Source organism: Lissotriton helveticus, chromosome 5_1, assembly GCF_964261635.1.
Source record: "Lissotriton helveticus chromosome 5_1, aLisHel1.1, whole genome shotgun sequence".
NCBI lineage: Eukaryota > Metazoa > Chordata > Amphibia > Caudata > Salamandridae > Lissotriton > Lissotriton helveticus.
In genome coordinates, this window is record NC_136065.1 from 1,088,128,195 (window position 1) to 1,088,147,058 (window position 18,864).

The following is an 18,864-nucleotide window of genomic DNA, read 5'->3' on the forward strand; positions in this document are numbered from 1 at the left end:
AGAAACAGAAGATGAAGACCTATGCAGACAGTCGCCGACACGCCAAAGAAGCTGATATCCGCGAAGGCGACTGGGTCATAGTGAGAGGAGACCGACGAACGAAAGCAGGCAGCCGATATCTGAACCTTCCCCTACAAGTTCACAAGAGGAAAGGAACCATGATCACAGCCAAAGCTGATCACAAGCAAATAACGAGAAACATATCTCACTTCAAAAGACACTATCCAGTGACCAGGCATGAATCATCGTCGGGTCACACGTCCAGTGACTCTACCAGTCAAAACGACAACACTGAGCTCCACCATTATCAGCAGCCGAGATCGGCCAACAGTCCAGAGCGACGTCGACACACGCCAGAGAGAGAGACTCGCCCCAAACGCCTGGTGAGGAAACCACGGCGACTCGTCGAAGAAATGTAGCACCACTTCTTTGAACAAAAGGGGGAGATGTCGTGTCGCCATGCCTGACTGTCCAGCGAGACAGGTCAGGCAATAAGGAGGAGCAAGGAGGGACAGGAAAAGGAGGAGTTATTAGATTGTGAGCCAGTAACTTCCTGGCAGGGAATAAAGAAGGTTGCCCCTGTTACAGCTCCGTGTCCTGTCATTATTTGGGCGGGCTAAGGCGCGACAGCGGCCAAGGGCGTAGAGGGCTCTCGATATCTGGGCGGCTCGCGATTAGTTATATAGGTTTGTCAGGCATTTGAGCTCTGACAAAAGACTTATGAATTTCACATACTACAGGTTTATGATTTTATGGGATTGAAGTGCACCTTCCTAGTGCTTCACAACCTTCAAGCATACCACAGCATGAAGAGGCAGTCCAAGCTCCTGCATCATGGTTGAAAGATGGTGCCTTTCCCCGCGAGACTGGTCCCCCAGTCACTGCCGCTTTGTAAAGCCTAACACTTAGAAAGAAGTAAGTGGGAAAAACAATTGTGTGCAACATGGCAGAAAACCACTGAAAAAACCACGCAGGTCAGAGGAGCCAGCAACTAGCAAAAATCTGGACGTGAAGTACAAACCCCGACAAAGTAACATTACTTAGAAGGGAAGCACGTTCAATGTCACCTCAATTTCTCAACAAAAAACACCAATTATTAGACTGATTTATGAAATAAGATTATGTAAGTACTCACTTGGGTCGAAAATCCCAGGATTGACCCACTCCTTCTCATCATGATGAATGGACCAGAGATTTATAACCACACGGGCACCTTTGGGAATGCTGAATTCTCCAATGCTGTAAAGAGGTAAACAAATCACTCCATTATGTAATCACTTTTATAAGCAAAGTATTTACAGTTTAGTGCAGGGTTTCCCAACCTGGAGTTCCCACACCCCGAGGGGGTGCGAGATGGCATTTCAGGGTGAGCGACAAAGAGGGAAAGTATATACAGTATGCATATTAGGAATCCGGTGAGACTTTTATAGGGGGTGCAAACATTAATCACATATTTCCTAGGAGTGAGCTGCATAGAACAGGTTGGGAGCCCCTGATTTAGTGGGTTTTGTCGTGCCGAATGCCTACCCTAACCACAATTTTCCTCGTAATCTCGCTTCGTTCTATTTTACGTGAAGTCTTAAAGTGTCCTTGAGATTTTGTTTAGTTCTCTCTATTTAACATTAATGTACACAGCACTTCTGCAGTTTATACAGTTGATACAATTGGTGCCTTCTTCGTCCGTGTCCCGGCGTGTCACTAGTGTTTCATTTCCTCCTCTCATAATACCTTTAGCCTAATATGTCATCACACTTTTCCACTTGATTTGCAAATTTCATCAAAAAATATTTTATTTCTTGCTCAAGCAGGTCAAAAATTACTAAAAATACTGCGATACTGGTATCACACAGCAGAAGGTGCTCTGCAAAGGTTCAGTGGTCATTTTTTAAAATTTATTTACGAATTACTATATGACAAAAAGGGAAATAATGAGAAATAACCTTTTCAAGAAATGCATCAATGTGATTGCTATTGCTTACAGGTCATTATCAAAGTTGTTGGGTGGTTGTCTAAATGTGTGACATGAATACACCTGTACATTAAATGTTAATTTAAACAAGTCTTATTCATCTGATATAGAAGCAAGGGAGTAGAATCACACAAGTAAAAAACGGAAAGTAATTGAAATAAGAGTCAGGAATGTTAACAGCAATGCACAACCTAACTAACATAAGAGAATGATTTAGTGAGGTAAAGCCGGCCACGGAAAGCTTATCCAAACAAGATAAATGACACGTTTTAACTTTCAACCGGCTGAAAGCAAACTTATCAAAAAATGCATTTATTTCATTGCAATTTCTTGAATTGATCGATACTAAGGGTCCCATTAGGAGGGCGGGAGGATCGCCACCGCCATGCGGGCGGTGGCGAACCGCCTGACATCCTTCCCCGCCCGCCACCCATTTCCCCCGCCATATTACTATGGCGGGGGGACCGCGGTGGACAGAAAGACCGTACACCTCTTTTCCACCCGGGCGGAAAAGGGTTTCATATGGTGGCTGTGTCTGTTAGACACCGCCATCCATATTAGGATGTGGGCGGGAACATGCTTTTCCATGGTGGCAACGCGTGCTGGAATGTCTTGTGGGGGCCCGTTGCAGGCCCTCAGGGACTCAAGGGGAGGTGTGGGGGGGGGGGCACATGGGGGGTCCCTATGGTACCCCCCTGCACTTCACTGTACAACGCGGCAGGTATCGCATGGTGCCTGTCACGTTGTGCATTGAAGTGCGCAATGTTAAAAATTCAGAATGCGCCCGCCAGTGTGACAGGCGCATCCTAATGGCCCCCACGGGACCGCCGTCCTTATGGCGGGCGGTCCCGTTATACGTCGGGATGGCTGGCGGACTTTGTCCGCCTGCCATCCTAATGGGGCCCTAAATGTGCAAATCACATTATGTTTTTTTTCCTCCTGGGAAGTTTTAACAGGATAAGCATTTGCATTCACTTCATTGTATTACAAAACGAACAAGCAATTTTTATTATCAGCCTGGTCAATAAACAGAGCTTACACTTTTATGTCCTGAAATATCTCTGCCTGAGGAAAATATAAAACTATTATTTTCTTAATTGCAACTTTCTTTCTGGAACATATGTGGAAGGGGGTCTTACAGTCTACTAGCCTTGCAACAAGCCACCTGGTTGCCAAATACAAAGTGAAAGAGCAACAGAAATCAGAGAAAATATAGAAATGTTGGCAGAAGCTCAAGCCTTCAAAACATGCCACCATCAAAGTACAATGTTTGGCTGAATGGTGCATGGAAACCCAATTTCACAGTAATGAACCCATAACCTTATGGTAATCTTCCTTACCTCAATTTGTAGTCCTAGTCGAAATCCCAAATGAATGAGGCATTTCTGCCTATGATGAACCTTCAACCATGCTAAGGGATCTCTGGTCCCATTTTATAAAGTTTTTCGTCTTTCTCCTTAACATAGTAGTAGAAGAATGGTACTCCCCCAACCCCACCTCCTGTGTACTACATAACTGAATTACAGGTACAAGCTCGAGAGGGAGGGAGGGATGGGGACTGGGACGAGGAGGACTACGAATCAGGGTAACGAAGATTACTAGTAAGTAATGGGTTCATCATCCCCTCATCCCCAGGCTCTTCATCCAAGTCCTAACCAAGCTTGCACCGAAAATCCTCTGATGCATTGAAAATAATTTTATTTTAGGCATCAATTACTTAATTGCCGTCTTTAGCACAGTGGAAGCAAAAGCACGTTAATCTGTATCAGTTAAATCCAATCCTTAATTATTTACAAATGTCTGAAGAGATGACCATGTAGCAGCCCTACATATTTCCAATAGTGATGCAACCCCCCGCTCTGCACCGGATGCAGATACTGACCTTGTAGGTCTCCCTTGAATAGAAATAAAAGGAGATACCCCAAGAAATGTATTTTGCCATGAAATTGCCTGCAGACCCGTTTACTTATTGTTTGCGAATATGCCTTCTTAACCAAAATAAATGCACAGCAAATTGGACAATCTGAATTGCTAGGTGCGACCGAGGTAGATGGATGTAGTACATCTAACATCTAAAGACAAGGATACCTGAGAGTTATCGACTGGTTGTAATACTGGCAGAATGACCTCATGAGAAAGATGAAAACGAGTATTCCCCCTTGGAACAAACTTATGATCCAACTTGGGTACCAGCTATCTGAGGAAAATCTTAGTTAAGGAAAGGATACAACCAGGGGCCCCAACTTCCCCAGCCTCCTTGCCAAGGTAATAACTATCAAAAAAAGATGTTAGCTTCCTCCAAAGGTTCAAAAGGAGTCTATTGCAATCGTCTTAGCACTATTGATTATTGATAGATCTCACGTTGTAGGTCAGAGTTTCTACTGTAGGCTTTCTTAACCAAAATCTCTTAAGGAGCCTCATCACATGCGGTGAAATGTCTGCAGAGTCCTGTCCCAATCTAAGAGGTGTAACATCTGCCCAATGTGCAAACAAAGTTGAGGGTACTAACCCCTTCAGGAATCCATCCCTAAGGAACTTGAGGATCTGAAAACCGTCTAGAGACAGGGGACCACATTCTATGGAACTGCACCACTTTTGAAATCCTCTCCAATGTTTATGTATTGTAAGAAACTAAGGTTGAAGGCATTCTTAATGACTGGATGTATCTGGCACCTTGTTCTAAACATCCCATTTGCTGTAAACCTACCCTCTCAAGTTCCAGGCTGTCAACCTGAGATGTTGAAGCAGGATGGATGACAAAAGAGGGGACAGAAGAGGGATGGTTGTAAAGTCAAGTGAAGATATTTCCCCTGGACAATGACATAAGGAGGGATAACCAATGGAACCAATGCCAGAAAGGCACTACAAAAATAACCTAAGTCTTCTCCCAAACCTTCTGAAGCATCTTTAGGAGGAGCGGAATTGGAGGGAAGGCATACACAATTTCACTGAGCCAAGGTACTGAGAGGGCATCTATTCCAAGCCTGAGGACAACATGCCTCTTTGCAGAAAATCAGAAGCATTGTGTTATATCTCAATGCAAACAGGTCTATCTATGGTATCTCAAAATGTGAACATATTCACTTAAACTCCCAGACAGACAGATGGTACATCACAGAATGGAAGATGTCCGCTGAGATTGTCTGCCTGTAAGCTCAACTGCCCCTGGATGCTGTCAATGCCAGAAGGTGCTCCTTGGTTCAGGTAAATATCTTTAATGCTGAAAGATTTCGATCCCTGTTTATTGTCCCGACTCGATGGTTTAAATAGGCCCTTGTCACTTGACTTTTTTGTCCTGACAATGACACTGTAACCTTTCAACTGAGGGGCATAATCTTGCAGTGCCTTCCTCACCACTGTCAACTGATGCCAGTTGGAAGAGTGCACACTTTTTTCTTCAAACTCGTGGCCTTTCCTGTTTCCCCAAAGCTGCTCCCACCCCCACAGGCTTGAATTCAAACTCCTGAGCCAATGTTGAAGTACGTGATTCACCAGGAGTTTAGATGAGTTTCAGATGAAAACTTGCCCCTGGTTCTAATGACATTGCCTCTTAACCAATCCAAGGCAGACACAGAAGATTAGACAACAACCAGCCCTCAAGATGAGACATTTATCCTGTGCCCTCTGAGGTTGTTGTTTTGACACAAAAGACTTTTCCCAGAAAACAGCTTAAAAAGGCGTCTCAATCTTATTCTCCTCGTCATTCTTTTGGACCACACCATCCAATTCAGCACCAACCAGCTTCAGATCTGTAAAAAGGCAGTTTTTAAGTTATGGATCTTTAAGAGGAACTTACTAGGATTTCATCCATATAAGAGAGAGCACCCTGCTATCGCTGTCCTTGCTGAGGATGATGTTGCTTATAATCCATCAAATGATATATCTGATAGGTGTCACAAAAGGAGTTCCATTTTAACCAAAATGGATGTAAGGTCATCATTCTCCTCAAGGCAGTCATTCAGTTTTGGGACACCTTTAGGAGTAGTTGTGTGTCATATGCCATATAGTTGATGGCTCTGTTAGCAAAACTGGATGCTGCAAATAGCTTTGAAATGTATACTCCACTTTCTTATCTACTAAGTCTGACAAAATAGAGTCCTCTTGTTAGACCATGTACCATTGGCGTGGGTCTCCCGTCCATTTGTTTGCTGTTGCCTCATGTGTTTTTGCTGGTTATAGATGCTTTGGGCACTGTGCCGCTGGTAATCAGCGCCACAAAGCAAGTGCTCCCTATGGTAAATTGATGTATGGCTTAGTGACTCCATGATTGGCTGTTTTGGTTTACTTGTCAGACCCCAGTACTGAGCACTGCGTGTGCCCAGGGCTTGTAAATCAAATGCTGCTGGTGGGCTTGCAGCACTGGTTGTCCCACCCACAGAACAGCCTGTAAAGTGTGTCACAGGCCTGCCATTGCAGAGCCTGTGTGCAGTCAGTTACTGCCATGTTGACTGGGCAAGTGCACCCATTTGCCAGTCCCTAAACCCTCCCTTTTCTGCATATTAGTGACCCCTATGGAAGTCCCAAGGGCAGGGTGCATTGTAGGTAATAGGTAGGACAAGCCCTGATGTGTGTGGCATGTCCTGATAGTGATTTACAGCCATTTTAGGTTTCACTATTGCAAGGCTATCTGTTCCTCATTCAGGGAACTAGGTAGAAATTCGAGTTTAGTATGCCTGAACTCAGAATGATAAAATACATATTTTAGTGAAGTTGGTTTTAACATTCTGTGTTTGACAATACCACTTTTAGAAAGTAGGTATTTTCTTGCCTAACTATCCAAGCCTGCCTCTGCTAGGTTGTGTATTCCTTGCCTGGCGTTTGAGTGACAGGGGCTGGGGGATTCCAGGAGACAGGGTGCGTCAGCGCAGGGCTCAATAGACCCATCTGCATGTAGAGTGGTGGGAGGGGTTGCACCTGGGATCTGAATAGGGCTGTGCCTGCCTTCCACAATGCTGGCTCCACCTCTTGTGATGCATCTGATGTCCCTGGCCCACACTGTCAAGGGAAAGAAGGAGTCTTGTCAACAAAGTGCTCCAGGACTGGCCAGAACTGGTTTGGACTAGGTACAGACACTCTCTGCCTTCAAAGAACAAAGATAATAGGTGTATAAAAAGGGGGACCCAGACCCCAGAACTTTAGATCACTTTTGGGAAAGAAGAAGAACCTTTGCTGAGGAGAGGAACCACAGAGAAACTGAAGGAGGAGACTATCCCTAAGCTGAGTGCTGTTTGGGGGATTGGCCTGCAGTGGTTGCCTAACTGCCAAATAAAGGAGAAAGGAACTTTGTGCTACTTTCATCAACTTGTAAAGGATCTCCAAGGGCTTGAAGATAGAGCTTGCCTCCTGTGAAGTCTCAGGGATAACAGACTTCACCAAACAGCCCCTCTCAGTTCCTTGGCTGTGGATTTAAAGTGCCTGCTGTTGTGCTGAGCCTTCTGACGGACTGCGTGTCACAAGGAGCTGGAAGCGCGACTCACGGAGAAGAAGCGCTACACCGGAGGAGCCGCTGTTGTCGCATCACTGAAGAAGGGTGTCGCCGCTGTTGCATCACATTGCAGATGCGCCTCGAATCGCCGGAGAAGAGTGTCGCCGTCGCAGCAGACGCCATCGCATCACCGGAGAAGCGTGATACCGCCGCAGCAGCTGTCGTCGCACCACTGAAGAAGGGTGTCGCCACTGTCTCTTTTGCATCGCATCGCAGAAGCGCCTCGCATCACCGGATGAGAGTGTCGCCATCGCAGCAGACACCATTGCATCACCAGAGAAGCTTGTCGCAGGGCCTGTTGCAGCTCAGAAGATTTGTTGGGTCTCCGCACAGCCGTCGGGCGTGCACGCATCGTTGTCGCATCAAGAAGAAGACTTCATTTTGTTTCATTGCACTGGATCTTCATCGCATCACGGCATTGCAGGTCACATCGCCACGAAAGCGCAGTAAGAAACAGACGCATCACCTCCCCACGTGGAGAAGAACCGACGCATCACCGTCTCATACGCAGCAGTAGGGACCCGACGCATCACCATTCTTGCGTGTAAGGAACCGACGCATCACCTTCCCTGCAACACTTTTGTTGTATAGCGTTAGGCATCCAAAAGTACATTGAACATAAAGTGTCGCATTTACCATCTAAAGAGAACTAAGCTATTTCTACTATTTTTAAGTGCAGTATTGTGGATTTTTGTCATTTGTGGTCTTGTGTTAAGTCTATATAAAATAGTTAATTTTATACTACAACTTGTGTGGTGTCCATCTGTAGTGTTGTCACTGGGTTACTGTAGGTGTTCACAAATGCTTTACACACTGTCTCTGAGATAAGCCTGCCTGCTCGTGCCAAGCTACTAAGCGGGTGATCAGGGGTTATTTTAGGAGTGTAGCCCCTTACCGTGACTAGACGCAAGGGTCCCTATTTGGTCAAAGGTACCTACCTCTGCCAACACTGGCCCCTAAAACTAACACCTCTGAAGACAGAGACGTTTAAGCCATTTACACTAGAGCAGTATTTATTTTAAGGAATTCAAAGACTTTGGCACCTGGGTTATTTGGCGCACACCCGCTCAGCGTACATTATAAAATATAACAGTTCCGTTGATTGGTCCTTATCATAATGTGGGTGCTCAAAGATAAAGAAAAGCCACCAAATCTTCTTCAATAGGAACAAAGTCCATAATGTGAAAAATATCTCAAGCACTCCAAAATAATCAAAACGAATTTCTCTATGTTCATGGTCTTTATTTAGATACAGTAGTCAGTAATTCTCTGTCATTTTTGACACACACTAGCCAACACGTGTTTCGTCTTTGAAGGTTAATACAGCAGCAGGCTTCATCAGGGCTAGAACAATAATTGGTTATCAATGTATTTCCTAACTATCTGTTTGTATTGTTTGTATTATGAAGATGATGTACATTTATGTCACACATTATGACTTATTTAAGGGTCACACACTTGGTATATAATTTGACTACTATAATGTCTGAGAATCCGTGGTATGTTACTATCCATTTACTATTATTCTTTCACTTTTTTAGGTGATTTTGGTCAGACTGACCTGAGTGACGGTTCAATGTTTACTCAGTATTTCCGACAATAAACAATTTATTATTCATTGTTCTGGCCTTGATCAAGTATGTTGGTGTATTAACCTTCAAAGATGAAACACGTGTTGGCTATTGTGTGGTTAAAATGACAGAGAATTACTTACTACTGTATCCAAATAAAGAACATAAGAAGACTAAATATAAAGGAATTCATTATTGATTAAGTCCTTGAGATCTTTTTCCAGTATTTATTTTAGGAGTTTGAGGGCAGTTACTCTCAAAATCTAAAGGGACTATCTCTTGGAAAGTGAATGGGAGTGGTTATCTTGTCCGTATCCTTCCATTCCTTTGACTACGTCATACACTGGTAAATCGTCAACTTGGGGTCTGTAATATCCTGGTGTAGGCCTAGTAAGTAAGCAGCGGGACACACACGTGTATGGTTAGTGGCTGGCATATAACCTGACCACGCCCAGAGCCCTGGGCCTTTTATTAACTGCTTAACGTGCCCAACGTTCACGTTGGGCTGAACCAAAGTCCCCTCACGCTCGAGGGGTAAACTGGGAGGAACAGTGGGAGGGGGCGGGCGCTGTAGTGGACTGCTCCGCAATCAGCAACACTACATTCCTCCTTTACCTAGGGATAAAACAAACTGGGATACAAAAGTACACAAAAGTCTTTCATAGTCAATAGGGTTGTTGCGATAACCATGACAGGCGTCATTTAACAAAGCTCGCTAAATGTCTCTGGTGCAGTCTCTGATTTTCTGATAGAAACATGACAGGTGAGGTACAAATCAAAACAGTCTTACTTTAATCTCGGCAGGGTCAGCCATCTCGGTCAATTCTGCGCCAACACTGAGCTACGAAGTCTCGATATCTCTGGGAAGGTCTTGGGCACGGCCGAAGACTGTATCTTGTTTGGCTTCGCCCTTCCGCCGTAGTCGGTGAATGGTCTTCTGACTCCCCCTCGTGACCGCTGGAGTCTTCTGTTGGTCTCTCTGGCTCTTCCTCGCTCGGGGTGGTGTCACAGGCTTGGCTTGTCAGGGTGTCGGTTCTAGTCGGCTCCGACGGTCTGCTCTGGGGGGTAGGCTGCCAGTCGTCTGGGTCCAGGTCTTCACCCGCTTCGGGTGTCTTTTTGAAAAACGAGATGTTCCTTGTCACTATTTCTCCATTCCTGACAGCAGTGACCATTGTCCCGTTTACCTCCGTTACTCTCCAGGGGTCAAGCTCAAAGGGCAGACGGAACTTTCCGCCAGGATGGCGATCTTTCACCAGAACCCTGTCCCCGACTTGGATTTGGCTGTCGGATGCCTTCCGTCTTCGGGACGCTTCCTGGTTGTTCTTGGCGCGTTGTTCCATGGACCGGTTCCTGGGGGTTGGGGCTAGCTCCCACGAGGGGTGGTGTGGTAGGGTGTCAACAATAGCCCGGTTGAAAGAGAGTCGGCTTGGGGAGACTCCTGTGGTGCAATGTGGGGTCAGGCGATATTCTCGGAGAAACTGGTAGTTAGCCAGCTCCAGACAATGGCCATCGGCTATTGCGATTTGGATGGTTTTGTTCAAAGTCCTCATCAGCCTTTTGACCTCACCGTTGGCTTGGGGCCACCTCGGGGTTATCCGTCTGTGTTTGACACTGTGGCTCTGCAGATACTCTGTGAACTCGCTGCCATTGAACGGGGGTCCATTGTCAGTGCGGACTTCCTTCATGAGCCCATGGGTGGCGATAATTTTCTCGAACTTCGGGATCACCTCGGATGCCGCTGTTGATGTTACAATTTCCACTTCGGGGTAGCAAGAGAAGTCGTCTACTACTACGAGCATGTACTTGCCCCCGGGGAGACTGCCGAAGTCTGCGCTGACCCGTACCCACGGGGACGATGGCCCGTCTTCGGTGATCACAGGTGCTGGAGGGTTTGGTAAACTCGTCGCTAGGCACACTGGGCAGCTCTGGACTACCTCCTCGACGGCTTTGTCAAGTCCTGGGAACCACAACTTGCTCCGGAGTCTGTTTTTGGACTTGACAATCCCCTGGTGTGACCCATGGGCCAGCAACGCAGCTTGTTGGGTGAGGCTGTTGGGTAGTACAAGGCGAGGGCCTCTCAGAAGGCATCCTTCGGCTGAGATGGATAGCTCGTGCCTGACTTGATACAGGGCTTTTAGGAAAGCTTGCGCATGTGGAGTGCGGAAGGATGCTGGGCTTTGTAGCGCCTTCCAGTCGCCAGTGTCTAGGGCGTGGATTGCTATCTGATGCAGTCGTCATCTTTGGTGGCTCTCGCCACTTCATCTAAGGACATCGGCCTTGGTCTTGACCGTTCGACGATCAACCGGACGTATTCCTCTGTGGCTGCTGCTTCGGCTGCCTCCGCATCGGTGACTGGACGGGCATGCCTCGATAGATAATCTGCAGGGTTTCGTGTGCCGGGGCGGTACTCCACTGTGAACTGGAACTCCTGCAACTGTAGTACCCACTTTTCAATTCTTGGAGGTGGGCGAGATGAAGATCCTTGGAATAGTGGTATGAGGGGCTTGTGATCGGTGATCACTGAGAAAGGATGTCCATAAAGGTATATATGGAAGTGGCGGCACCCCCATAGAATGGCGATGGCCTCGCTTTCGATTTGTGAATAGCGTTGTTCGGTAGGCGTCAGTGTACGGCTGGCATATGCCACTGGGGCCCAATCTCCGCATGCCTGTTGTTGTGACAGGACGGCCCCAAGGCCTGTGGGGCTGGCATCCACTAGCAGCTGTGATTCGTGTTGCGGGTTGAAATAGGCCAGGGTGGTGTCCGCTGACAGGGCTGCTTTAGTCTTTGTAAACGATTCTTGTTGCTCCGGGCCCCACGTCCAGGTGGCATTTGATTTCGTGAGGTCGCGGAGGGGCCCTGTCAGGTCGGACAGGTCCTTGATGAACCGCCCGCAGTATGTCACCATACCTAGGAAGCTGCGGACAGCAGTTACCGATGTGGGGGCTGGCGCGTCGTGTATGTCCTTAACTTTCTCTGGATCAGGCCCCACTCCTTGATCGGAGAATTTGTAGCCAAAGAAGCTGATGTCTTTGCGTAGGAATTCACATTTGTCTCTGTGAAGAGTCAGACCTCGCTCTTTCAGCCGGTTGAATACCGCTTGGAGACGTCTGATGTGTTCCTCCAAAGTCGGAGCGTGTACCAGAATATCATCGCTCACGTTGAGCACTCCGTCGAGACCTTGTAGGACGTTGTGGATGATATTTTGAAACACTTCGGCTGCGCTTGATATGCCGAAGTTCAGTCTCGTGTATCTCCACAGGCCTGCGTGAGTGGAGAAAGTTGTGATCGGGCGGGAGTCCGGGTGAAGGGGGATCTGATGGTACCCCGACCTCAGGTCCATCTTGGAAAACCACTTGGACCCCGCGAGCTCCCCAATGATGTCGTCGATGGTCGGCGTCAGGTGACGCTCCCTCTTAATTGCTAGGTTTGGGAGGCGCATGTCCACACATATCCTAACTGCCTCGGGCTGCTTTGGTTTTTTGGCAACCACAATGGGGGAAACCCATGGAGTGGGTCCAGTCACACGTTCAATAATGCCGGCTTGTTCCAGCATCCTCAACTCGGCTTCGACTTTGGGCCGGAGGTGAAAAGCGATCCGTCTGTGCCGGAGGGCTACTTGGGCCACTGACTGGTCAATGTGGAGCCGGACGGGTGGTCCTCTCAAACATCCGATGCCCTCGAGCAGCGAGGAATGTTCCGAAACCAGATGGTCCAAACCTTGGGCTTGTACTGTCAGGGCAAAATGTATGAGCCTGAGTTCTCGTGCTGTTCTGCAACCAAGAAGGAATCCTGACCTTTCTCGGGAGACGTAGATCTTCGCTTGCAGCTGCGTTGAGTCGTGGGACACAGCAGTCCGGAATACTCCGCACAGGCGCAGCGGGCGCCGGGTTCCGTAGGCAAACACTTGCACTCTTGTGGGGAGAAGTGGTGGAGCATTTTCGAGGTTCTGGTATACGCTGGCGGCCATGAGATTTATCGTCGCGCCTGTGTCGATGAGGGCTCTGACTGCTTGGCCATGCACCTGAACGGTGCACATTGGTTCGTTCGAAGACGTGGCCGCTAGGGTGTTGAGCATGCGCACCACGTGGACGGATGCAGCGTCTTCGTCATCGTCGTCCATGTCGCTGCTGGTAGGCGTGCTCGCTAATGGCGCCATTTGTCGCACTCTCCTGGGTGGAGCACCCTGCTTCCTCCTTTGCGATGAGAGGCAGACGCTCGCAAAGTGGTTGGCTTTGCCACACGCGCTGCAGACTTTTCCTTGGGCTGGGCAGGCGCCTTTATGGGGGGTAGCCCCTCCACACCACATGCATGCTTGATCTTTGGTGGATTGGGCCAGCTTCGGTCGTCCCTTCCTGGGAGGCCTCGTCCGGTTGTCTGCAGGTTGCGACTTGATGGCGCACACGGGTTCGCTGGTTTCGGTTCCATGTGGGCGGCACGGGCCTTGGAAAGTTCTTTCGACCGCCCTAGGGCTAGGATGTCGCGCATGGACATGGCGTCCGTTTCCAGCACCCTCTCACGCAGTTTTAGGGAGGCGCATCCCTGAATGAACTGGGCGCGAATTTCATCCTCTGCATCCGGGAGAGTACATGTGCTGGCTAACTTCTTGAGCCGGGCGTAGAACACATCAACGGACTCCTCTGGGAGTTGCCGCGCTTGACGGAGCAGGAAGCGCTCGTAATCCGCGCTGGTAAACGGCTCAAAGTACTTTGTGATGGCATCCCGCAGGGTCTTATACGTGTGAGGCGGGGCTCCCTCTGTAATGTCTTTGGAAATGTCATGGATTGCTTCGCCTCCCAAGTGTAGCAGCATGGCACGCTGACGTGTGACAGCGATGTTCGCCGCGACGAAGTAGATTTCAAGCCGCTCCACCCACTTCCTCCACCGGGTAGCCTGAGAAGGGGGGCTTCCTGTGATGGCAAATGGCTCTAGTGGTGGTACGTTGGCCATGATGGACGAAATCCAGTAGGGGAGGCAAACTGAGGGGGGCGCAGACAGGTCCAGTAGGCGTTAGCGGCTCCCAGACAAGAACCTGGCACAGTAGATGGCTTGCCGGGACAGCAGAGGACTCCAGGCTCCTTGTCCGCGAGATGCGTGAGGTTTGGCAGGTGCGGGTGACACGCGCAAGGTAGGCCGCATAGCGCGTCCAACGCGTGGCGCGGGGCGCACACAGCGCATGCGCGGGCCCTCCGGAGGGTCACCGGGACGGGGCCTGGAGGCAGCGACACGGCTCCTGGGCAGGAGGCAGTGGGGCGGCGGGCAGACACTTCGGGGTACCTGGCTGTGGCGCTCTGATCTGTGCAGCAGTGAAGGACTCCGGGCACCGGCAGGCAGCACAGAAGAAACCGGCAGGCCGGCCAGCGGGACGCTGAGGTGAGCACCAGCGGGCTGTCGGCGGCACAGGGGGGCGCCGGGGAGCGCGCAACCAGCGCTGCTGGATCGGAGGTGTGGACGGTGGCGGGAGGGCACGCAGGGGGCCCGGGCACACAACCACCTTCGTCGCCAGTGTAATATCCTGGTGTAGGCCTAGTAAGTAAGCAGCGGGACACACACGTGTATGGTTAGTGGCTGGCATATAACCTGACCACGCCCAGAGCCCTGGGCCTTTTATTAGCTGCTTAACGTGCCCAACGTTCACGTTGGGCTGAACCAAAGTCCTCTCACGCTCGAGGGGTAAACTGGGAGGAACAGTGGGAGGGGGCGTGCGCTGTAGTGGACTGCTCCGCAATCAGCAACACTACAGGGTCCACTGTATTGGTAATAGAAACCCTCTTCTTGCTAAGGTTTCTCCTCACAGCCGAGTATATCTGCCTGATATTTCTTAGGAGCTCACTCAGCTGGGAGCCTGAATATATTTTCCTCTTTAATCCGAGTTCTGATCATCTTTCTGCTCTCTCTTTATTTCTTAGCTCGAGGTTCAGAGAGGGCAGAATTAACTGCTTCCCTAATGAGAGTTTGTAAGTCTGTTCTCCAGACTTGCAGGACTTCCCCATCCTCCTTCTGAAACAGGCTCTATGTTATGCTGCTTGGAAACAGGCTCTCTCTCCCCTCCATTATAAGCCAGGACTGATTAGACACACTAAGCAGCATCTCTTTAAATAGGGAGAAGCCTAGTAAGAATTCTCATCCCTGCAAGAATTCTCATAATAAATAATGTATCCCATTGCCTCCTCACGTCCCCTGCCCTGTGTGTCTAAGACAGTCCGGTCACCAGGGTAGCTCCCCACCCCATCCCAGCAAATGAATAGGGAGAGGTTGGCGGTCGGTTGAAGAAAGCTACTTATATTAAGTGCTGATATGCGCAAATGCGCTATAAAATTAAATAGATAGCACTGAATACATAAATAAATTATAACACACCTGAGTGGTAGAGTGTCTGCGGCAGAAAAGATACAGGAGGTGAGGTGGGTGGGGGGGGGCCTGGACATTCTTCTATACCTATGTTATGGAGAAAGAGTAAAAATGGGAGAGGTGTTCTTGTAGCATGGTTATAGGTCGGTATTCCTATTCTTTTGCCCTGAGCTGCGCCTTCATGACAGCACCTTCTGTCATTCAAAATTACTACTTTTCAACTATTCTTAAAAATACTTGTGGAATATATAACTTACACCAAAATATTCCAGGACTGGAGTTGGAATGCTAAATAAGCCTCCTGAAATATTTGAGGGAAAGTGTAGGTCTGTCGAAGGTGGAAATGCCTCATCCAGTTAGGACTGGGACGAGAAGGATGGACTTGAGGTCAAGAGTTAATGTATAGCCCGAGTCCTGACACTTGCAATGCATATGACATTCTGTGACTATTCAGGTAGTAGGAATTCACAGACCAAAGTCTCTCTCACCCACCTGGAGTCCATCAAGGCGACGTGAGGAATCAGGAGAGGGGCCACGGGCCGAATACGCAGCACCTCGCGGATTGTTGCCTCGAGGTAGGGAAGCCTGCTTCTGTCACTCATCAAAGGCTGCCTGTCAAAGCCAATCTGCCTGTCAATCTCCTCCTGGATCTTTATCTGCACCTATGGTTGGAAACAGAAATGTTAAATTAAAAACTTCAAACCCAGGCGATAAAAATGATTTCTTCTTAAACTGCAGATGTTAATGTTACCTGCTTATATTTCAACAATTAAACTGTGAGAAATACCAATCCATCAAAGAAAAGACTACTTTTGGTCACCAAAGTTTCAGGTTCATGTCGTGGCAATGACATCTGCCAAATTATTATTAGGGGTTTATTTACTAAGGTTCTGTGCGGGCACTGACATGCGGGTGTAAAGCATTGAGTCAATCTACTAATTTGTTCTAGAAGGCTATAGACACCGTGCAAAATTGTGCAGCACTGCATGAGCGTCTATGCATCCATAGTAAATAACTCATCATTTTTTAGTTATTCTACTGATTTTACAAACTAAAATCTGACCCTCACAAATTAAAATGCATTTCTTTTTCATGTAAAAAAAATTGCCTTCCCATTTAGCCTAATTTTTTTCAATGTTCGTGTAGGATACTGTTTAACACATTGGACCCGATTATACGTGGGCCTGAATGGAATGTGGCGAGGTATTTATTGCATCAAGTAAATATCTATACAATGGATTTGTTATTTACTTAGTGTATTAGTTACCTCGTATTCCAAGTCATCCCCTCAGAAATTAGGCATAATCGGAGGATGAGCTTTTTACATACCAAATTCAGCATGTTTTGTTGCTTTTCTGGGCATTTTTCCTCAGTACATTTAGGAACCTTAACCAGATGTACAAGTTACTTACCTTTGGTAACGTAATATCTGGTAGAGACACAGTCTAGCCACAGATTCCTTAACTTCAGAATTCTCCCAAGGTGTCAGTCTGGTTCGGGAAATTTTTCAGTAGTACCTCTGCGTGTCAGGGAACTGCGTTGTACAGTTCTGTGATGAGGTAGTCTCCGGATATGATGTCAATAGAGCAATATAACAGCCAGATTCATCAACCAAAATTGCGATCACAATAGCTGCGAATTAGCTATTGCGATCGCAATACAAAGAAAAGCAATTCATGGTCAGAAAAAGTTAAAATTTGCGAAATCGCAAAAAAAAATTGCGAATTCGCAAAATAATTCGCAGAATCTAGGAGGTACCCCTATAGCGAATCGGATTTAGCGAGAATCCATGGATTCTGCGAAATATTTTGCGAACTCGCTAAATAATCGCTAACGCAATTCATGAAAACGCGCAAATTGCGAAAAAATTAAAAAATCGCTATTTGCGACGCGCAATTTAAGGAGAACCCAAACCAGATGGTAACAAAAAAAAAAAAACATTAACTAGCCACAGGTGCAGGCCTGATCAAACACACTTAAGGAGACACAGTAGGAGCATGAGGACTCTCACAATGCCAGGACTCTACATGGTGGTCAGGCGGCGAAGGCTCCAGGCTGCAGCAAGGAATAGACGCAGGATCCAGGAGCGAATATTCCGCCAGCGGATCACCCTTCTGGGCCAAACTGCAGAGCAAATCTACTCCAAGTACCGCCTGAATGAGGCAATGATCACTAAACTGATCCGGGACCTAGACCCCCTGATGCAGCACCCAACAAGGAGGACCAATGCCGTGCCCACCCATGTCCAGGTCTTGTGCAGCCTGCACCTCCTGGCCACCGGAAGCTTCCAGGGGATAGTCGCTGTTGCAGGGGGGATCTCCCAGAGCACCATGTCCCGCTGGCCTAAGGAGTTTCCTGGAGGCAATGCTGACCCGGCTACACCATTACATCACATTCCCGAACACCCAACAGGACTTGAATCAAACCAAGCTTTATTTCTACAACATTGCGCAATTCCCACATGTAATAGGATGCATTGACTGTACCCACATCCACATCTGCCCACCTGCACAAACAGAATACATGTACCGGAACCGCAAGTCCTACCACTCCCTGAATATCCAGATGGTGTGCAACGCTAAGACAATCATAACAGACATAGTGGCACAATACCCGGGGAGCACACATGACTCCTTCATATTCCGGCACAGCGGCATGCACACACGACTGGCCAGGGGAGACTTTGGCGAAGGACACCTACTAGGTAAGTACACATGCCACCAAATAGTACACTGTGACCATGTAGCTGCGCATGACAGGCACTCACCCTCTGCTCCTTTCATTCAGGTGACAGCGCCTACGGTCTCCGTGAGTACCTCCTCACCCCATACCTCAAGCCTGCAACACCACAGCAACGGCGTTACAATGCTGCACACATACGCACAAGAAATTGCATTGAGAGGACATTTGGGCTTTTGAAGAGCCGATTCCGCATACTTCACAAGACTGGTGGGGCCCTCAAAAATGAGCCTGAGGTCTGCTGCCGCATCGTGGCCGTGTGTGCAATACTCCATAACATTGCAACCAAGCGCAGGATACCTGTAGAGATCTCTGGCAGTGAGTCGGAAGGGGACAACCGCCCACCTGCACATGTGCGTCATGCACACGGGGAGAATCCTGCAGAAGGACACAGGCGCCGCAACCAAATCACTATTTACTGTTTCTAGTGCACCCACTCCCCTCACCCAACACTTCACTCATGCATGACAATTGAAATAATGACATGAGTCAGATTAACTGGTACTGAATATATGTTATTGTTTTGTTCACAATAAAGTGGCAATTTTTCACACAGTTACATGAGAGCTATATTGAGTCATACATCCCCATGTATGTGAGGAGGGCATGCTTGTCTCAGCAGCATGCCCTTCCTGGTACAAAATAAATGGTCAATGGCGCCTCCGGGCGGACGCTCCAAGTCGCCTTTCCACCTCTTCCTCAGCATTTGCCCGTGAGGCAGCAGTGGGCCTGGTGCTGCGGCGGGGTAC

General features: G+C 48.2%; 1 protein-coding gene across 2 annotated transcripts in view; it reads right to left on the reverse strand.

Moving 5' to 3' along the window:
• CYP17A1 (cytochrome P450 family 17 subfamily A member 1) overlaps nucleotides 1-18,864 on the reverse strand; it is a 331,379-nt gene that overhangs the window by 92,643 nt on the left and 219,872 nt on the right. For both annotated transcript variants that reach the window (XM_078641171.1, XM_078641170.1), the window contains exons 6-7: nucleotides 15,869-16,038; nucleotides 1,136-1,239 (exon numbers count right to left, since the gene is read on the reverse strand). In XM_078641171.1, the coding sequence (XP_078497297.1) occupies nucleotides 1,136-1,239; nucleotides 15,869-16,038 (274 nt within the window). The remainder of the gene's footprint in view (nucleotides 1-1,135; nucleotides 1,240-15,868; nucleotides 16,039-18,864) is intronic.